At 39.8% G+C, this 22,216-nt stretch overlaps 1 protein-coding gene across 1 annotated transcript in view; it reads right to left on the bottom strand.

The window, feature by feature from the left end:
- Positions 1-21,878, bottom strand: part of brca2 (BRCA2 DNA repair associated) — a 107,193-nt gene extending 85,315 nt beyond the window's left edge. Inside the window, exons 1-5 of the mRNA XM_073043852.1 lie at positions 21,779-21,878; positions 18,276-18,380; positions 13,567-13,821; positions 10,743-10,839; positions 3,574-3,629 (exon numbers count right to left, since the gene is read on the bottom strand). Of these exons, the coding sequence (XP_072899953.1) occupies positions 3,574-3,629; positions 10,743-10,839; positions 13,567-13,821; positions 18,276-18,333 (466 nt within the window). The 5' untranslated portion in view covers positions 18,334-18,380; positions 21,779-21,878. The remainder of the gene's footprint in view (positions 1-3,573; positions 3,630-10,742; positions 10,840-13,566; positions 13,822-18,275; positions 18,381-21,778) is intronic.
- Between the last annotated feature and the right edge of the window lie 338 nt (positions 21,879-22,216).

Genomic DNA, 22,216 nt, shown 5'->3' with positions numbered 1-22,216 from the left:
TAACCAATAATATAACACAGGATACTAAAAGCTTTTTCAGGTAAAAGAGAAGCAACAGTAGATATTGGACTGCTGGAAAATGACAATGGGGTGGCAATGAGTGACAAAGAAACATGGAGAAACATAACACATATTTTGCATCGGTCTTTACTGTCGAAGACACCAGCAGTATGCCAAAAATTCAAGTGTCAAGGGCAATAGTGAGTGTAGCTGCTATTGCTAAGGAGAAAGTGGGAATTTGAAAGGTCCGAAGGTAGAAAAATTACCTGGACCAGGTGGACTACACCCCATGTTCTGAAAGAGGTAGCTGAAGAGAATGTGGAGGCATTAGTAACGATCTTTCAAGAACCACAAGATTCTGGAATGGTTCTAGAGTACTGGAAATTTGCACGTCATTCCACTTTACAAGAAGGAAGGGAGGCAGACTGACAGACAAAAGGAAATTTTAAGCTAGTTTGCCTAACTTCAATGGTTGGGCAGATGCTAGAGTCCATCATTAATGATGAAGTTTCAGGGTACCTGGAGGCACATAATAGGTCAAATTCAGCATTGTTTCCATTAGGAAAATCTTGTCCAACAAATCTGCTGAAATTCTTTGAGGAATTCAGGATAGACAAAGGACAGTCAGTGGATGTTGTTTACTTGAACTTTCAAAAGGCCTTTGACAAGGTGATAAACATGAGGTTGTTTTTGTAATTTATTTTTCATTGAAGTTCATCATCAAACATTTCCATAAGATGTATTTCAGATATTGTACACATATATCATATAGTCATATATGCCACAAATCTCCACATAATATTTATCTGAGGTATACACTTCTAGGAGGAAAGAAAGAACAAGTGTAAGGAGAAAACTACAAACTGTATGTACAAGTAGGGAGTGATCTTTTTTTTTTACAACACGTTCATTGATTTGTGAGAATAAAATCAGGCCTATGAGGTGTTATGTAGTTAAACCATTTTTCCCAGTATGAATCAAATTATTCCAGCTTATGATTAACAGATGCTATTATCTTCTTCATTTTGTAAATGTCCATTGTAATTTCCATCCACGCATTTAAGGTTGGGCCCTGTGATAACCATTTCCTAGTAAGAGTCTTTTTACCAGCCACCAGCAGTATATTATTTAAATATTTATCTCTTTTCAACCATTCTTGAGGTCTATACCTAAAATATATGGTCTTACTTTCTAAGAGTATTTCACATTTAAAGATGTCTTGTAGGGCATTGTGTATCCCACTCCAATAGTCTTTGATAATGGGGCATTCCCAGAAAATATGACAATGGTTTGCAATTTGATTTCCACAATTTCTCCAGCAATCCGGGAGGTTACTATCATAACTGGATTTCTGAGAGGGTGTAATAAAATATCTTATCAAGTTTTTCCATCCAAATTCCTTCCATTTCTGTGAACTGGTACACTTCCATATTATTGTCCATTCTTCTTCAGATATAATTATCCCTCCTTCCTTCTCCCATTTTGTTTTAATGTATGAAGTCGAATGTGTTTTATGATTTGACAAACCCTTATACATGCTTGAAATGATTCTACTACATTTTTAACCATCCTAATAACATATTGTCTCTACCGATAAGTCTTGTTTTTCTAATAGGTGTTTCTCTTCTAAGCATTTCAAAACTGAACCGTGTTCCTTCCTTCATTATATTGCAAAGAACTGTTATACCTTTAGCTGTCCAGTCCTTAAATCTATCATCCAGTTTATTTGGTGTAAAATCTGAGTCATATGCACACCATTTAAGAATTGCAATATCTCCCTCTGGTTTATATAAGTTTTCCACATTTTAAGAATCCTTTTTACCCATAGGTTATCAATAATATTATGTACCTTTGTAGGTTGTTGTCAGCCAAAATTGCCTGTATGGGGATGGGAAGTATCCTCTCCTCAATGTTTTTCCATTGAACGTCATATGATGGGTTGCACCAACATATGACAGCTCTCAACTGTGCTGCAAAATAATAATCTCTAAGAGAAGGTAGGCCCCATCCCCCTTTTTCCTTGGCTAATTTCAAAGTTTTGAGACGAACTCTTGGCCTTTTACCCTGCCAAATATACCTTGATAACATGTTGTTCCATTCAATGAATTGATTTTGATTAATCTCTATTGGTAGGGTCTGAAAGAGATATAATAGTCTGGGCAGTATATTCATTTTTAAAAATTCAATCCTTGAACTGAGACTAAAAAAGGGAATTAAGTTCCATCTTGTTATATCTTCCTTAATTTTTTCATATATAGGCTGATAATTGCATTCTGATAATTTTGCCAAATGATGCCCAAATATTTGGAAGACTTGGTTTGCCGTAAGAGCCCAGGGTATTATAGAAAAGATAATAGCATGGAGAGAAGAATGGCCGACTGACAGGAGTAAAGGGCGGCTTTTCTGGTTGCTGCCAGCGACTAGTGGTGTTCTGCAGGGATTGGTATTGGCACTGCTTCTATTCACATCATCAATTTCGGATGAAGGAATTCCCTATAACTCAGATCCTCAAGTTTCAGCAAAATCTTTGTAAATTTGATAGCTTTGTGATCAAGTTTGCTGATGATACAAAGATGGGTTAAGGAGCAGGTAGTGTTGAGGAAGCAGGGAGACTGCATATTAGGAGAATGGGCAAAAAAGTGGTAAATGGAATAGTGTCATGAAGTGTATGTCAGGCAATTTGGTAAAAGGAATTAAAGCACTGACTAATTTCTAAACAGGTGGAGAAACTAAAATAATCATAGGTGCAAAGTGACCTTGGCAGCCCTCATGCAGGATTCCCTAAAGGTTAACTTACAGGTTGAGACATGGTAAAGAAATCAAATACAATGTTAGCACTCATTTCAAGATAAGTAGAATACAAGAGGACGGATGTAATGCAGAGGCTTTATAAGGGATTTGGTCATGTCGCATTTGGAGTATTGAGAGTAGTTTTGGGTCTCTTATCTAAGAATAGATGCACTGGAGAGGAGATTCATGAGAAGGATGCAATAGTGCAATGATGCCACGAATGAAAGGGTTAATGTATGAGCAGCATTTGATGGCCCTCTAATCGCTGGAGTTTTGAAGAATGGTGGGTGTGGGTGGGGGAAGAGAGAAATCTCATTGAAACCTATTGAATATTGAAAGGCCAAGATAGAGTGGATGTGGAGAGGATGTTTCCAATAATGGGTGAGTACAGGATCAGAGGACACAGCCTGAGAATAGAGAAGTCCATTTAGAACAGAGTTAAAGAGAAATTTCTTTATCCAGAGGGTGCTGAATCTGTGGAATTTATTGCTACTGATGGCTGTGGCGGCCAAGTCACTGATCACATTTAAAGCGGAGGTTGAGAAGTTCTTGATTAGTCAGGGCATCAAAGGTTAATGGGGAGAAGGCAGGAGAATGTGCTTAATAAATCAGCCAAAATGGAATGGCAGACCAGATTTCATGGGCTGAGTGTCTTAATTCTACTCTGTGTCCTGGACAAGAAAGATCTTTATTGTACCTCACCTTTAGTTGAAATGACAGACTTAAATAGTTTTAAATATTTGATAGACTTGATAGTTTTAAATAAATGTCCCAGTCACTTACCTTGAGTGACATGGATATGCTGTGGAGTCCTGCAAGTACTGTTCAATACGGCAGGGCTAGAATGATTTTAAAAAGATAATTAATCTCAGTACACACTACTACTATTATTACTGGAACCCATTTATAGGATTCACATAACTTCAGTGTCATCATTTTCTTGTAGTAGCAATTTAAAAAAAAAAAAAATCACATGTAAATATATCCAAAGGTTTGCTAGAATCAAGCCAATAAATCTAGTAGTCTCAAATGAAATCGACACTAAATGGTCACTGAGGTACAGTTAACCTGCTCGTTAAAGCAAATATCTAATCAGCCAATTGTGGCAGCAACTTCATGCCTAAAAGCATGCATAAATGTTCCAAAGGTTCAGATATTGCTCAGACCTATCAGAACTGAGAAGACATGTGATCCAAGTAACTGACTGTGGAATGATTGTATGTGCTAGATAGGGTGGTTTGACAGCTCAGAAACTGATCTCCTGGGATTTTCAAGCACAACAGTCTCTGGAGGGCACAGAGAATGGTGCAAAAACAAAGCTTCCAGTGAGTGGCTCTTCTGTAGGCAAAAAAAGGTCTTGTTAATGAGAGAGGTCAGAGAAGAATGGCCAGACTGGTAAAAGCTGATAGGAAGGTGACAGTAACTCAAATAACCATGCATTATAACAAAGGTGTGCAGAAGAGCATATCTGAATGCACATGTCAAATCTTGCAGTGAATGGGCTTCAGAAGAACATGAATATATACTCAGTGGCCACTTATTAGGTACAGGAGGCACCTAATAATATTGCCAGAGTACATACACCTTGACACCTGAGAATCATACTTATATTGACAGTATTATAACTGGAGAAACACAGAAACTCAACCATGAATTTAGAACTCTTGGACAATGAAGTTGCATGAAATAAGTGCAAATTCTTTTCATAGTGCCGGGGTTTGGACTGAGCTTAAGTTACCATTCAATGTATTTTAGTAAACTATTTAAGAACTTTTTAAAAGCTATTTATTAATGTTTTTTGAGAGGGTGATTTTAGATGCATATCATATTTATACTGAGTTAAGTATTGTATGTAATTAGTTTTGCTACAATAAGTGTATGGGACACTGAAAAAAATGTTGAATTTCCCCATGGGGATGAATAAAGTATCTATCTATCTAGTGCACCTCTTTATCTCAGTCAAAACCTACAGAATACACAAGCACTCATGAAAGCCTCAATAGAAGGAATGGTCTGAAGAGTGTTACCAGAAACAATCTGGAAATAAATTCTGACTCATCCATATTACTTTGTAGACTTGCAGAGAAGGAATGACCACAATTTATGTACAGTCGGCCCTCCTTATTCGCGGATTCCATATACGCAGATTCAACCAACCGCGGATCGGGAAAACCCGGAAGTTCTCTCTCCAGCACTTGTTGTTTGAACATGTACAGACTATTTTTTCTTGTCATTATTCCCTAAACAATACAGTATAACTATTTATATAGCATTTACATTGTATTAAGTATTATAAGTAATCTAGAAATGACTTAAAAGTACAGGCAGTCCCCGGGTAATGAATGAGTTCCGTTCCTGAGTCCGCCTTTAAGTTGGATTTGAAGTCGGAACAGGTACATCCAGTATTATTTAGCGTCAGTTAGTCCAACGTTTTTCTTAGTATATAGTACATACTTTACCTTCCTATGCATATAAAACACTTAAGAAATATACGTATTTCAATAATTTAACCACTGCGTTGCTTAATAATAATTGTAGCTTTCAACAGGGCAGGGCCTTTCATATGTTCCATTAAAATTGTTCTGATTGTTGACCGATTGTAGCCTAACACTTTTCCAACGACCGATGGCGTTTCACCTCTTTCCGATCGCTTTATTACTTCCACCTTATTTTCAATCGCGATCATGATTACTTTTGTGAACAGAAACACTGCGGATTCAGAGCTGCAACGCCAGGTCCTAATGTCCACCTCATGGAGACACATTAAATAAAGTCTGGGGTTCCGCTGGGTCCTAAATACCACCAGACTGATACATGTTAAATAAGGGACTTGAGCATCTGCGAATTTTGGTATCCGCGGGGGGTCCCGGAACCAATTCCCCGTGGATAAGGAGGGCTGACTGTACTGTATTTGTCATATCAGCTTTTATTGTTCAAACTTGCAAACTTTAGTATGTTACTTTTTCCTGAACAACATGCAACCATTAACTTTAGAAACATAGAACATAGAAAACCTACAACATAATACAGGCCCTTTGGCCCACAAAGCTGTGCCGAACCTTAGAAATTACCTTGGGTTACCCATAGCCCTCTATTTTTCCAAGCTCCGTGTACCTGTCCAGGAGTCTCTTAAAAGATCCTATCATATCTGCCTCTACCACCGTCGCCGGCAGCCCATTCCATGCACTCACCACTCTGTGTAAAAAACTTACCCCGACATCTCCTCTGTACCTACTTCCAAGCAACTTAAAACTGTGCCCTCTCGTGCTAGCCATTTCAGCCCTGGGAAAAAGCCTCTGACTATCCACACGATCAATGCCTCTCATCATCCTATACACCCCTATCAGGTCACCTCTCATCCTCCGGTGCTCCAAGGAGAAAAGGCTGAGTTCACTCAACCTATTCTCATAAGACATGCTCCCCAATCCAGGCAACATCCTTGTAAATCTCCTCTGCACCCTTTCTATTGTTTCCACATCCTTCCTATAGTAAGGCGACCAGAACTGAGCATAGTACACCAAGAGGAGTCTGACCAGGGTCCTATATAGCTGCAACATTACCTCTTGGCTCTTAAACTCAGTCCCACAATTGATGAAGGCCAATGCAATGCAAGTCTTCTTAACCACACAGTCAACCTGTGCAGCAACTTTGAGTGTCCTATGGACTCGGACCCCTAGATCCCTCTGATCCTCCACACTGCCAAGAGTCTTACCATTAATACTACATTCTTCCATTATAATTGACCTACCAAAATGAACCACTTCACACTTATCTGGATTGAACTCCATCTGCCACTTCTCAGCCCAGTTTTGGACTTCTCAATGTCCCGCTGTAACCTCTGACAGCCCTCCACACTTATCCACAACACCTCCAACCTTTGTGTCATCAGCAAACTTACTAAACCATCCCTCCACTTCCTCATCTAGGTCATTTATAAAAATCACAAAGAGTAGGGGTCCCAGAACAGATCCCTGAGGCACACCACTGGTCACCGACCTCCATGCAGAAAATTGACCCATCTACAACCACTCTTTGCCTTTGTGGGCAAACCAATTCTGGATCCATAAAGCAAGGTCCCCTTGGATCCCATGCCTCCTTACTTTCACAATAAGCCTTGCGTGGGGTACCTTATCAAATGCCTTGCTGAAATCCATATACACTACATCGACTGCTCTACCTTCATCAATGTGTTTAGTCACATCCTCAAAAAAAAATTCAAATCTGGCTTGTAAGGCACGAACTGCCTTTGACAAGCCATGCTGAATATTCCTAATCATATTATGCCTCTCCAAATGTCCATAAATCCTGCCTCTCAGGATCTTTTCCATCAACTTACCAACCACTGAGGTAAGACGCACTGGTCTATAATTTCCTGTGCTATCTCAACTCCCTTTCTTGAATAATGGAACAACATCCGTAACCCTCCAATCCTCCGGAACCTCTCCCATCCCCATTGATGATGCAAACTTCATCACCAGAGGCACAGCAATCTCCTCCCTCGCCTCCCACAGTAGCCAGGGCACATCTCGTCTGGTCCCGGTGACTTCTCTAACTTAATGCTTTCCAGAAGCTCCAGTACATCCTCTTTCTTAATATCTACATGCTCAAGCTTTTCAGTCCACTGTAAGTCATCCCTATGATCATCAAGATTTTCCATTGTGAATACTGAAGCAAAGTACTCATTAAGTACCTCTGCTATCTTCTCCGGTTCCATACACACCTTTCCACGGTCACACTATATTGGTCCTATTCTCTCACATCTTAACCTCTTGCTCTTCACATACTTGTAGAATGCCTTGGGGTTTTCCATAATTCTATCCACCAAGATCTTCCCATGGCACCTTCTGGCTCTCCTAATTTCATTCTTAAGCTTCTTCCTGCTAGCCTTATAATCTTCTAGATCTGTATTATTACCTAACTTACGCTTTCAAGTTCTTGCTGATAGCTTCATATTTTCCCTAACTCCAATTAAATGCTTTTTTAACTTGTCTGTTCCTATCTCCCTCCAATACTATGGTAAAGGAGATAGAATTATGATCACTATCTCCAAAATGCTCTCCTACTGAGAAATCTGACACCTAACCAGGTTCATTTCCTAATTCCAAATCAAGTACAGCCTCTTCTCTTGTAGGCTTATATACATATTGTGTCAAGAAACCTTCCTGAGCACAACTAACAAACTCCAACCCATCTAAACCCCTCGCTCTATGGAGATGCCAATCGATTTTTGGGAATTTAAAATCTCCCACAACAACCCTGTTATCATTATACCTTTCCAGAATTTGTCTCCCTATCTGCTCCTTGATGTCCCTGTTACTATTGGGTTGTCTATTAAAAAAAACCAGTAGAGCTATTGACCCCTTCCTGTTCCTAACTTCCACCCACAGAGACTCCATAGATAATCCCTCCATGTCTTCCTCCTTTTCTGCAGCAGCAATACCATCTCTGATCAACAGTGCTACGCCCCAACCTCTTTTGCCTCCCTCCCTGTCCTTTCTGAAACACCCAAAGCCTGGCAATCAAAGTAATCATTCCTGCCCGAGTCATCCAAGTCTCTGTAACGGCCACAACATCATAGCTCTAAGTACTGAACCACACTCTAAGCTCATCCACTTTGTTCATAATACTCCTTGCGTTAAAATAGACACATCTCAAACCATCAGTCTGAGCACATCCCTTCTCTTTCACCTGCATATCCACCTTCTTGCACTGTCTCCAAACTTTCTATATTTGTGAGCCAACTGCCTCTTCAGTTTGGTTCCCACCCCCCAGTTATCCTAGTTTAAACTCTCCCCAATAACCTTGGCAAACCTCCCTGCCAGGATATTGGTCCCCCTGGGATTCAAGTGCAACCCATCCTTTTTGTACTGGTCAAACCTGCCCCAAAAGAGGTCCCAATGATACAGAAATCTGAATCCTTGCCCCCTGCTCCAATCCCTCAGCCATGCATTTATCCTCCACCTTACTCTATTCCTATACTCACTGTTACGTGATATAGGCAGAAATCCCGAGATGACTACCTTTGTGGTCCTACTTCTCAACTTCCTTCCTAACTCCTTGTAGTCTGCTTTCAGGACCTCCTCCCTTTTACTGCCTACGTCGTTGGTAGCAATAGGTACCACGTCCTCTTCCCACTTCAGGATATCGTGGACGCAATCAGATACATCCCAGACCCTGGCACCATTTCACTTTAAACATAATTGCAAACTTCATTACATACAATCACTCCATGATTACTCACAGTTTTCTATCTTCCTGTAAAGGAATGACCAAAAAATGATTTTATCACAATTCTTTAAAAACTACCAGTTATGATTTTAAGACAACCATCGTTAGCCCGTATTATAATTTGTTGAAGCAAAACTAAAGCCCTGTTCCTCAATCTCTCTTAACTTCAATGCGTCAACTTTATACCCGAGTGAAACTACATTGGGTTGATTCCATTTAGCCTGATGTATTGATATGTATTTACTGCCTTATTTTTACATGCTAAGACTGTATGGATAAAGGTAAAGATTTAATCAATGTCCGTGACCTTAATTCAGACCCTGTTCCCTGTGTGATTTAAATAAGATATGCTCACTGTGCTACAATAACACCAAATCCCTCATTTCTCTTAATATCTAAAAATGACCTGTCATGTATGAACATCAAAATTATTTTGTTCTTACAATCCATACTAATTGTCTTAGTTGCATTTGCTTTCACCTTTAAATGCATGTATTATTTTTCTACATTAATTTATATCTGGCAACTAAATTATCTCGTCAAAGCAATAAACTAATCCAGTTATGCCCAATTAGTTCATTTCTCCAACTTCAGACAACTCAAATCACTTCTACAAATAAAGCTAGACTAAACAGTCCATGATTCCTCATTTATTCTAACTTTTGTAGCAGTAAATCATATTCTTCCAGTCTCCTGACACAAACTTCCTTTCTACAGATTTTTGGAGAATGTCAAGGCTTGCATTTTCTTTCTGGACTTCCCTCATAAAACTTATGGCTCACATTTGAGCATTTGCTTCAGAACTCAGCTAATTTGGTTACTTACAGTATAGTACAACTGAGCCACTCTTGGTAAATTTGCCTTTAATTGAGTAATCCACATTATATCTATAATTTGATAAATTATTTCAATTGAGAAGCATTATGAATTTAAGGAGGGAAACCAAAAAGATAATTCATAATGTACGATAGGCTACAGAGAAGGGCAAAAGAATTTTGAAAGTATGTCTACCGGCAACCCAAGAGATAGAAAGACAAGTGATATGATAGTGAGGTAGTAATGCTTGCCTTCTTGACCAAGACACAAAAATGTAAAAAGGAAAGCCAGATAACAACTAAAACAAACCTACTTCACTATCAAGTTATGTACTCTATGCAATTCTGGATCAACCACATTAAGTTGAAAGATGAAACAGTATTGCAGAGTTTAGGTTAGGAGGTGTAACTTGCTTGACTAGGGTTATTTTGGATCAGTGGAGGTCTTGCACAGCAAACATGAAGGACTTATTTTGTTTAACTCAGCTGGTTAACCAGACAACCAACCAACATCAAGAGAAATGGTAGAAGGATTAGAAGAGTTAAGGAAAACCTTTTCAGAGTTCTATCTGATCTAGAATTCATTGCCTGAAAGAATGGAAAATAGTAATGATCACATCTAAGGTGGACTTTGAATAAGCACTTGATACAAGGTAGGGTTGAACCCTGGGAATTGGAAAGTGGGTTCGTTTGAAGAGTGTTTTTGACTGCCTGACAGGAGGTTTGAATGGACTTGTCTAGATCAAAAACATCACTAAATTTTGATGTTGTTAGAACTCTGGAATCATACTAAAGTTAATCCTTAGAAGCAAGACAGAATCATTGCATTACCAAGTTAAAGTCCAGTTCCAATATACTTCTACCATTAATCTTATCCAGGAAGAAATATAGAATATCAGATTAACCTACCTTTTCATTATAGAAACATCACAGACAGGACTTGAGGTTTTATGATGGCTTCCCTGATTTGGAGGTGCAGCTCTTTGTATCAAAGCAGAACTATTTTCTGTTGAATACAAATTTTCACTGATTATCTTGTTACATTTACTCACACTCAATGAAACTGAGATCAATGTTCTTAGTCTTACAGTACTTTACCACAAGTTAACACTAACATAATCTTACCGATTTATGCACGCATAACAAAAAGAATGGATTCAGTCGTTTTCACAATTTTCCTGTGAGTTTCTAATTTTACCCATTATTTGTGATAGTGACAAACAAAAGACAAGAATTTCTCTACATAGTGAGATGAGAAACTGGATTGTAGTTTATACGAGAAAGCTCTCAATGTTCCTACAAGATAATCATTGTTCATTGGTAAATCTCTGATATTAGTAGTGAGTCATCTATTTACTCATTAAGTCATTTCTTACTAAGTACAAGCTATGCAGGGGTGCTGTATTTAGACTTCAGAAACACAGGGAAATCTAATAAAATAGTTCCAGGGAGAGAATAGAGGCGGTTTGTTCACCTGGGTAAATGGGAGTGAGAAAAGTTGAAAGATGCTTTTTAAAAAAAAAAAGGGTATGAACAGAATAGATAGGAGAAACTGCAAGATCAATAAGGTGATTTGCAAAAGAACCAACTGATTAGAATGTTTTTATTTTATAAACGCAAGTGGTCAGGATGTGGAATGCACTGCCAAGGGCAGAAAAGAGGTACTTTTGATTATAATATTTAATAGGAAGTTGGACATTTTTCTCAAAAGAATGAACTTACAGGACTGAAGGGAAGATAAAGGTGTGGAACTAAGTGGATTGGTCTTGTGTAGAGTTAATACACAGTTAACAGATCAAATGGCTTCCTTTTGTGTTGTCAGTTGTATAACTGTTAAAGAGCAGTTCTTTTCTTCCTCAGTTCCTTATTCACATTAGCTTGTTAGTTTATCTCCAATGCTACCTACATAGTATTTCTAAGCTTACAAAGAAGTTCAGAAAAAAACTCAGATAGGAGAGCCTTATGTTCATATTTTTGTTTTTCTTTGGGGGGGGGGGGGGGGGAAGAAGATCAGAATATGAGAGAACAGAATAGGAAAAGGCTTTCTTGGAACTTCCAAAAAGTATATTCTTACAATTTACAACATTTAGATCTCAAAGTCCCATAAAGACAAAATTGTTCAAAATAATGAAAGATATTATCTTGCCAAATTGTTTGCTTACTGCTGAGACAGAAGAGATAGCAGTCACTGGAAGAACTCAGTAAATCGAGCAGGATTTGTATAAGGAATAGGCAACATTTTGGGTCGAAGCACTGCATCAGGATGGATGCAGGGTTTTCACCTAAAACATCAACAATTATTTTGCCGCTTGACTTGTTGGATATTTCCAACTGATTGTTTATCAGTTTATTCTTCATGGGTAATCTTTAGCTCTTCACACAACCTCATTGCAACCCTACAAAACACCATCTCTTCATTGCTCAATCTGGTCCTTTAGAATGAGATCAGGTTAATATCACTGGCAATGTCTGAAATTTGTTGCTTTGCGGCATTGCAATACACAAAAAACTACGTACGTGTGTGTGTGTGTGTGTGTGCGTGTGTGTGTGTATGTATGTATGTATGTATATATATATATATATATATATATAGAGAGAGAGAGAGAGACAGACAGACAGACACACACACACATAAATAAAAAAGCAACGCATAAAGAGAGGAGAAAAAGTAGTAAGGTAGTGTTCATGGATCCATTATCTGTTGGCAAAGGGGAAGAAGCTATTCCTTAAACATTGAGTGTGTGTCTTCAGGCTCCTGTACCTTGATGGTATCAAAGAGAATAGGACATATCCTGGGTGATGGGAGTCCTTAATGATGGATGCCACCTGTTTGAGGCATCGCCTTTTGAAGACATCCTTGATCTCTAATATATATTTTCCCTGTTTTTTGCATGATTTTTAATCCATTCATTAATTGATTTGCTTATTTATTATTATTTTATTTTGGTTTTTTTCTTCTATATTATGTATTGCATTGAACTGCTGCTGCTAAGTTGACAAATTTCATGACATGCCGGTGATAATAAACCTGATTCTAATTCTGGTTCTTCTGATGCTGGGGCATCTTTATACAAACAGCCCATTTTCTCAATATCCCATATTTTTGAAATTACCTCCAAGTATTTCTCCTCTCAATTTTACCTTTAATTCTATAACATAATAAACACTATCCCCTTCCTCCCCCACCACCAATCATCCTCCAGTTTACCCTAGTTTTTAATTCTGCACAATATGAAGGACCACACTATTTATTATTTGGTCTATTCAAATCTATGGGAGAGCAGGAACTAAAGGATTTCATGGTATAAACATATCAGTGCTAAAACAAGCTGTGCCACAGGTTAGCAAGACTTTAAGGAAAGCAAACCAAGCACAACAATCTGTTTCTCAATGAACAGAAAAGTACTAAGCTAAACCTATATGAAACTTTGTTAAGGCCACACTTTGATTACTCTATAGTGTAACTGAGAAAAGATGTGGATGAAGTATGCTAGCATGCACTGGTTAGGCTAAAACACCTGTTTCTGTGAGTTGCATTCTATGCAATCTTGTAAAAGAATGGTTAACTTCACTGAATATGAAGGTATAATTAATAGTAAGCAATATGGCAAGTTGTGATTTGTTATTAAGCTAGCATAAGCTTCACAAATCATACATGATATGAAAATCATAGGCCAAAATCAAACATGATGCAAATATGCAATGAAAATTTTTACATAATTTCATGCCTTACCTGGCTTCATCTTACTTTTTTCATTCCTTTGTTCAGATGTGCATACTGAAGAAGTTATTAAAGGGAAACCACTGAAGATTAATGGAGTGCGTTCTAGTTGACTATGTAAATTCTGTTTCTGCCATGGTGTTTTGAAGTAATCATTATTGTGACCAGATGTAGCAATTTGAACATCAGCTCCAGGTTGTTTAAACTGGCCAGAACAAGCTGACAAAGTTAGTTCTTCAAACCAATTTTGACATAGTGGCCCCAAATCTGCAATGAGGTAAAAAACAAAAACATTTCTTCTAAAAGTACATGTTAAACCTATATCAAACTTTGTTAAGGCCACACTTTGAATACTCTGTAGTGTAATTGAGGGGAAAAAAGGGTTTTTGCAGCACACAGTTGCAGTTGAATTGGCGGGGGGACTTCACAAAGATCAGAGAGACAGAGACAGATACACTTAAAAAAGGAACTTTTGCTGGCATTCATCTTTTTATAATTGCTATTCAATAGCAAGGGCAAATAAAAGTGGAGCAGAGCGACTATTGTGTGAGCGGACCAGTGCTGAAATGGGGAAACTTTGGCTTAACAGGCTTGTAGGCTTGTGCAAGGTAAGTAACTGGTAAATTTCTTCTTCATCATCCGTTAGTGCATAGTTAGAACAGTAGGAATGGCTCCGGGGGCTGTGTTATGTTCTTTTGTGAAATGTGGGAATTCTGGGAGACCTCCAGCCTCCCAGATAACTACATCTGCACCGAGTTGCAACTCCTCAGAAAATGTGTTAAGAAACTGGAGCTGCAGCTCAATGACCTTCAGCTCATACAGGAATCTGAGGTGACAGATAAGGGCTTTGGGGGGGGGGGGGGGGGGGAGAAGAGGAGGATGGGTGGTCACCTGTAAGTTGTAGGAGGCAAGTAAATGGGTGACTGTCAGGAGAGGGAAGGGGAATGGCCAGCCAGTAAAGAGTACCACTGTGGCCATTCCCCTCAATAATAAATATACCACTTTGGATACCATTGAGGGGAAAACCTACCGGGGGTGGGAAAAGCCACAATGACCAGGACACTGGCAGAGTCTTCATTGTGGCTCAGAAGGGAAGAGGGTAAGAGAACAGATTCAATTGTTCGAGGCCTAGACACAAGATTTTGTCAATGACATACACCCAGATGGTATGTTGCTTCCCTGGTGCTAGGGACATCACAGATCAGGTCCAGGACATTTTGAAGGGTGGGGTGGGGGCAAGAAGCCAAAAGTCTTGGTACATATTGGCGCCAATGACAAAGGTAAGAAAAGCGAGGGGCTTCTGAAGAGAGAATGTAGGGATCTAGGTAGAAAGCTGAAAAGCAGGATCTCCAGGGAAGCAAACTCTGGATTGCTGCCTATGCCACGTGCCAGTGAGGGCAAGAATAGGATGATTGGCAGATAAATGCGCGATTGAGAAAATGGTGCGGGGTAGGTTTTCAGATTTCTGGATCATTGGGATTTCTTCTGGGGAAGATATGACTTGCACAAAATGGTTGGGTTACACCTGAACCCGGGGTCTGGAAATCAATATCCTTGCAGGTAGGTTTGCGATAGCTGTTGGGGAGGGTTTAAAATAATTTGGCAAGGGGATGGGAACCAGAGTGATAGGGCTGTTGGTTTACAAGCAGGGGCAGTGTGCAGTAAGGCTATCAGGAAGGACAGGCAAACGATAGGGCAAAAATTGCAATGTAAACAGGGAACAAAATCAAAAAGGGTGACAGATACAGGACTGAAGGTGTTATTTTTGAATGCACACAGTATACTGAATAAGGCAGTGATCTCGTAGCACAGCTAGAGATTGGGGGGTATGATGCTGTGGGCATCACCAAGTTGTGGTTGAAAGAAGATTACAGTGGGAAGCTTAACATCCAAGGATATCATTGTATCTAAAGGACAGACAGGTAGGCACAGGGGGTGGTGTGGCTCAACTCATATGGTAAAAAATGATATCAAATCCTTAGAAAGTAGTGACATAGAATCAGAAAACATACAATCATTGTGCATAGAATTACTAGACTGAAAAGGTAAACAGTTCCTGATTGGGATTATATAGCCATGAACAGTAGCCAGGATGTGGGCTACAGATTAGTGGGAGATAGAAAAGGCATGTCAAAGGGCAATGTTATGACAGACATGGGGGATTTCAATATGCTTGAAGATCAGGGAAATCAATGTGATGTTGGATCCCAAGAAAGAATTTCTAGAATGCCAAAACGATAGTTTTAAAGAACAGCTTATGTTTGAGCCCACTAGGGAATCAGCTGTCCTGGGTTGGGTGTTGATTAATGAATCGGATTTGATTAAGTAGTTTAAGGTAAAGAAATAATTAGGAGGCAGAGATTACAATATGATAGAATTCACCCTGCAATTTGAAAGGGAGAAGATAAAGTGAGATGTATCAGTATTACAGTGGAATAAAGGGAATTACAGAGGCATGAAAGAGGAGCTGGCCACTAGCAGGGATATCAGCAGAGCAGCAATGGCTGCAGTTTCTGGGAACACTTTGGAAGATTCAGGATAAATACATACCAAAGTAGTAAAGTATTCTAAAGGCAGGATGATGCAACTGTGGCTGACAGGGGAAGTCAAAGCCAATGTAAAAGTAAAAAAAGGACAAAAAGAGGACAAACAACAGAGTAAAAATTAGTGGGAAGTTAAGGATTTGTGAAACTTTCAAAGAAACAGAAGGCAACTAAAAAAGCCATGGGGGAAATTAAATATGAAGGAAAGTTAGCTACTAATATCAAAAAGGACACAATATTTAAAAAAAAAAGTTCTATTAAGAGTAGAGGCAAGAGTAGATATTGGACTGCAGTAAAATGATGCTGGAGCATTGGAAATGGGGGACAAGGATTTGACGGACAAATTGAATACTTTGCATATTAGCAGAATGCTGGAAGTTCAAGTGTCGGGTGCAGAAATGAGTACAGCTGCTACTATTAGGGAGAAGGTGCTTTGGAAACTGAAAGGTCTGAAGGAAGATAACTCACATGGACCAGATGGACTACACACTAGGGCTCTGAAAGAGGTAGCTGTAAGAAATTATGAAGGAATTAGTAATGATCCTTCAAGAATCAATAGATTCTGGCATGGTTCCAGAGGACTGGAAAATTGCAAGTATCATTCCACTCTTCAAGAAGGGAGGGACGCTGACTTCAGTGGCTGGGAAGATGATGTGGAGTCAATTGTTAAAAATGTGGTTTCAGGGATACTTGAAGACAAATGATAAAATAGTTCAGTCAGCAAGGCTTCCTTAAGGGAAAATCTCACCCTACAAACCTGTTGGAATTCTTTGAGGAAATAACAAACAGGAAAAACAAAGGAGAATTGTTGGATGTTGTATGCATGGATTTTCAGAAGGCCTTTGACAATGTGTCACACATGAAGCTCAAATCAAGTCACATTTTATTGTCATTTTGAACATAACTGCTGGTACAGTACACAGTAAAAGCAAAACAACATTTTTCAGGACCATAGTGCTACATGAAACAGTACAAAGACTACACTGAATAGCTGCTTAACAAGATAAGAGACCACGGTGATACAGGAAAGATAGTAGCAAGGATAGAGCATTGGCTAATTGGCAGGAGGTAAAGAATGGGAATAAAGTGAGCCTTTCCTGATTGGCTGCCAGCAGTTAGTGGTGTTCCGCAGGGGTCTGTGTTGTGACCTCCTCTTTTTACGTTGTACATCAATGATTTGGTTGACAGAATTGATGGCTTTGTGGCCAAGGTTATGGACTATACAATGACAGGTGGAAGTGCGTTGAGGAAGCAGGGAGGCTGCAGAATGACAGATTGGGAGAATGGGCAAAGAAGTGGGTAGATGGAATCGGGAAGTGTACAGTCATGCATTTTGGTAGAAGGAACAAAAGCATAGACTATTTTCTGATGAGGGAAAAAAAATTCAAATATTCTAGGGAGTCCTTGTGCAGGATTCCCGAAAGGTTAACTTGCATATTGAGTCTATGGTAAGGAAGGCAAATGCAATGTTAACATGCATTGAGAGAACTAGAATATAAGGCACTGGTGAGGCCTCACTTGGATTACTGAGAGCAGATTTGGTCCTATTATTTAAGAAAGGATGTGCTGACATTGGAGATGGTTCAGAGGAGGCACACAAGAATGATTCCAGAATGAAAGGGTTAAGAGTTGGCTCTAGGCATTTGTTCACTGGAATTCAGAAGAATGAGGGGAGATCACATTAAAACCTATTGGATGTTAAAAGGCTTAGATAAAGTGGATGTTTCCTATGGTAAGCGAGTCCAGGACCAGAGGTCACAGCCTCCGAATAGAGGGATGTCCATTTAGAACAGGGATGAGGAAGAATTTCTTTAGCCAAAGGGTGGTGAATTTGTGGAATTCATCGCCACAGGTGGCTGTGGAGGCTGAGGTTGATGGGTTCTTTATGAGGCAGGGCTTGACAGGTTATGGGAAGAAGGCAGGAGAATGGAGTTGAGAGGGAAGTGTATCAGCCATGATGAAATGGTGGAGAAAACATGCTGGGCCGAATGGCCTAATTCTGTTCCTATATCTGTTGTCTAAAGATATTCAAATTAAAAAGACACAGCAAAATGCTTATGGTATGAAATGTAATTCTACCAAACAAAATTACGACATGCATGCAAAAGATTTTCCCCTTGAACTGCTCTGCCACTTTATGGCAAAAACAGAAGAGCAAATAACGTTATCAGACCTTACCTTCCAGACAGAGTGCCACAAAATCAAACATTAGTTGATTTGAATTTTGTTCCTTCATATTCTTGAACAGAATATTACTCTTGACCCATCTGAACACAGTTCTTCCTGTGAACATGAAAATGCTTAAATTCTCAGAAAGGTTTTCCACATCAGAAATGCAACCAAAAAAAAAGACAAAATGATAGAACATCCACATTTTTGTGGGCTCTTGCTAAGCCACCACAAAATAACAGATAAAAATTAAGATTCTAACCTGGTTGAACTTCTAACCTTTACCTGGAACAAAGTTGGAAAAATTCTGCTGGAAACTAAGGAATTTAGGCAAGAAAAATACAGTATGTCACTGTTGAGGCTTAACAGCGACCTTATAGGGCGTCTATAAAATGACAAGCATAGAAAAAAAAAGCCTTTTCCCAGGGCTGTGGGAGTGGGGTTCTAGAATTATATGTGAATATAAAAGCTGGTGTTTACATAATCAAACTACATAGTAAAGAATCAGGCCCTGTACCCCAACTTATCCATGCTGACCTACTACCATTTATCTCATATCCTTCTAAACTTTTCCTATCCATGAAGCTGTGCAAACACCTATAAACATTGTAAATGTACCCACTCTACTATTTCCTCTGGCAGCTCATTCCATCTTTCGACCATTCTGTTAAAAACATTGTCCTCGGCTTTCTAAATTTTCTGTATTGAACAAGCTGCCAGAGGAAGGTTTAAATAATTTAAGTGAGAATTTAACATGATATCAAATCATTATACATATCTGGGAAAACTGGCTGCTAAAACAAGTAGCCATGGAGAACTAAAGGTTATGAGGGGGGAAAAAGTTACAAACTGATAGCAAAACTAAGTACATAACTGTTAGACCTTATGATAAGGCATATCTGAACAACCTGTTGGTATCATTTTCTACAATAACTGACTAGTTTTATATTTCATCTGTTTTCTCCTTATGGCTTTTTAGTTGTCAATTGTTGGTTTTTAAAAGCTTCCCAATCCGCTAAGGGTCTCAATAATTTTTTGCTGTATTACATGCCCTCTCTTTTGCTTTCATGTCGTTTTGATTACCCTTGTCCTCCCTTTAGAAAACTCTTACTTCTTTGAGATCTATCTATCCTGCTTCTTCCAAGTTGTTCCCAGTAACTCCAGCTATTGCTCTTCTGCTGTTATCCCTGCTAGTGTGTCCCCTTCTAATCAACTTTGGCCAGCTCTTCTCTCATACCTCTGTATTTCCCTTTATTCCACTGTAATGGATACATCCGATTTCAGCTTCTCCCTCTCAAACCGCAGGATGAATTCTATATTGCTTCCTAGGGGTTCCTTTCTTTACCTTAAGCTCCCTAACCAAATCTGGTGCATTACACAACACCCAGTCTTTTCCCTAGTGGGCTCAACTACAAACTGTTCTAAAACACCATCTCACAGGCATTTTACAATTTCCCTCTTCTGGGATCCTGATTTTCCCCAATCTATCTGTATAGTGAAATTCTCCATTAGTATCATAACACTGCCATTATTCCATGCCTTTTCTCTATCCTGTTTTCAATGGATCAATTTAATATCTGAGAATATATTCAGTACAAAACCTGAAATCCTTCCTTTTTTCAGACATCCACGAAACAGGAAAAAAACCAAAGAATGAATGACACAAAAATGTTAGAACCCCACAGCCCCCTCCCACAAGCAGCAGCAAAAGCATCAACCATCCACTTGCTTCAGCAAAAAGCATCATCCCCACCATCATCCACCATGCAATAGCAAGCCCTCAGAGACTGTGATCCAAAGTTCACCAAAAACTGTCCACCTTAACACTCTGATACCTTTATTTATTTGAGATACAATGTGGAATAGGTCCTTCCGGACATTCGAGACACACCAATTTTATTCTAGCTTAAGCATGGGACAAGAAAGATGGGCAGACATATATCAAGGAGAGCAGGAAAAACCATATAATGGTCTTTACATCTGAGTGAGTTTTGTTGAGATACTGGATAGTTACAGGATTTGAGGGAGAAAATGTTATCCCTATTTGGGCTTGTCAATTTTTTAAAATTTATTTTGATCAGGTTACTCTCCACCTTCTAACACTCCAGGGAAAACCACTCAAATTTGGCCAATCTCTCCTGACAGCACCTTCCCTCTAATGCAAACATCCCAGTAATCCTGTTATACACCGTTCCCATAGCCCCCACCTACTTCTTATGAAAGAGTGACCAGACAAGCACACAACGTTTAATATGTGGCCGGAACAAAGTTCTACAGAGCTGCAATAACTTCCCAACACTTACACACCATCCCCCGACCCTTGAAGGAAAGTTTGCCATTTGCTTTCTTTACTACCCTGTCCACTTCAGGGACCTGTGGATTTCATCCCTTTTCCTCTACACAGTAAGAGTTCTAACATTCACTGCCTTCCTCTTACATTTGACCTCCCAAAGTGCGACACCTCACGCATGTCAAGATTGCATCTGCCATCTCTGCCCACATTTCCAACTGATCAATATCCTGCTATGACAATCTTCATTATTCATAACTCACCAATTTTCACGTCTGCAAACTTCTTAATCAGCCCACCTACATTTGCATCCGTCATTTATTATATATCACAAACAAGAGGTTCCAGCATTGATCCTCACAGAACACTATTGGTCACAGAGCGCCGGTCAGAATAACACTTCTCTCCTGTCCTCTCCGGCCAGGCCGATTTTAAAATCCAATCCACCTAGTCTCCATGGATCCCATGTGTCTTCTGGATCTGCCCTTAATGAAAGACCCAGTCAAAACTTTACTAAGGATAAGCAAACATCCAGTGCTCTACCCTCAACACTATAGGGAAAAAACGTACCACCTCTCAGTTTCTTAATTCTGACTACACATACATGCACTGTACACAAAACAATTATGTACACAATCTTAGTGTTTGGGCAATATCCTCCCACATTTCCCTTCCTTATTGCTTGTACCTAGCGACGGAGACGCAACATAAAGGTTTTTACTCCCTGGTTGTAAGAAATAAAATTCTAATTCATCGCTCCTCCCCCAAGCCCCATGAAGAGTGTCGGCCTGAAACATCGACCGTGCATTTCCTTCCGCAGACGCTGCCTGAGTTGCTGAGCTCCTCCAGCACTCTCTCTTCAAGATTTCCAGAATCTCGTGTTCACGATTAAGGTTCTAAGACGAGAACTGCCCCACCGAAAATCCTGCTACCATGTAACGTCTGTGCTATCCGGCTGCGAATGGGTCCTATCCTTACGAACCCTCCCCAATAATTTCCCCACCCCTTACCTAAGGAACGTGGTTTGCTCTCCAGTCCTCCGCGATCTCGCTTTCCGCTAAAGACACAAAGATCGCGCCAAGGCCCCCCTCTAACTGAAGGACTATTCTCAATACCTGACCTGCCAGCGCTTCCCCGTAGCCGGCCCGGCGCAGGCAGTTCCAGGGCTGGTGGGGCCGCTGTAATCTCACTAGCTTCACTCACATTAAATCCGCATTCATACCTGTTAGAATTTCGTGCCGCCGACCAGAGCTGCCCGCCGCCCCACCGAAGCCACAACTTCTTGGCAGCGCAAGACAGCCAGCCGAGCCTTCCCGAACATTCCCAGCCCCAAACAAATTCCCGCCACCACGCACAACGCCACAACTGATTGGTCAGTGCGTCCAGCCAATGGGAGCTGGTGTCCCCCCCCCCACCCCTTACGCCAAGCCAACCTCCGTGTCCCTGTAGCGTCGCCCGGAAATACAACAGGGAAATAAAAAACAGTTGTTACAGTCTCAGGACAAAAACACGATACTGCGCGCATGCTTTTCAATGCATTCTTGCTGTAGGATTTATTCAGTTTCCCTTCTTATTGGAATGTGATTTATAGATCAGTGTGGCAGGAAGGACAGCGTAGTTCAAAATTTATTCAACGGCCTTAGCTAAGGAAATACAAATA

The sequence above is a fragment of the Hemitrygon akajei genome, chromosome 4 (genome assembly GCF_048418815.1).
Source record: "Hemitrygon akajei chromosome 4, sHemAka1.3, whole genome shotgun sequence".
Taxonomy (NCBI): domain Eukaryota; kingdom Metazoa; phylum Chordata; class Chondrichthyes; order Myliobatiformes; family Dasyatidae; genus Hemitrygon; species Hemitrygon akajei.
This window is presented reverse-complemented; position numbering and strand designations above follow the sequence as displayed.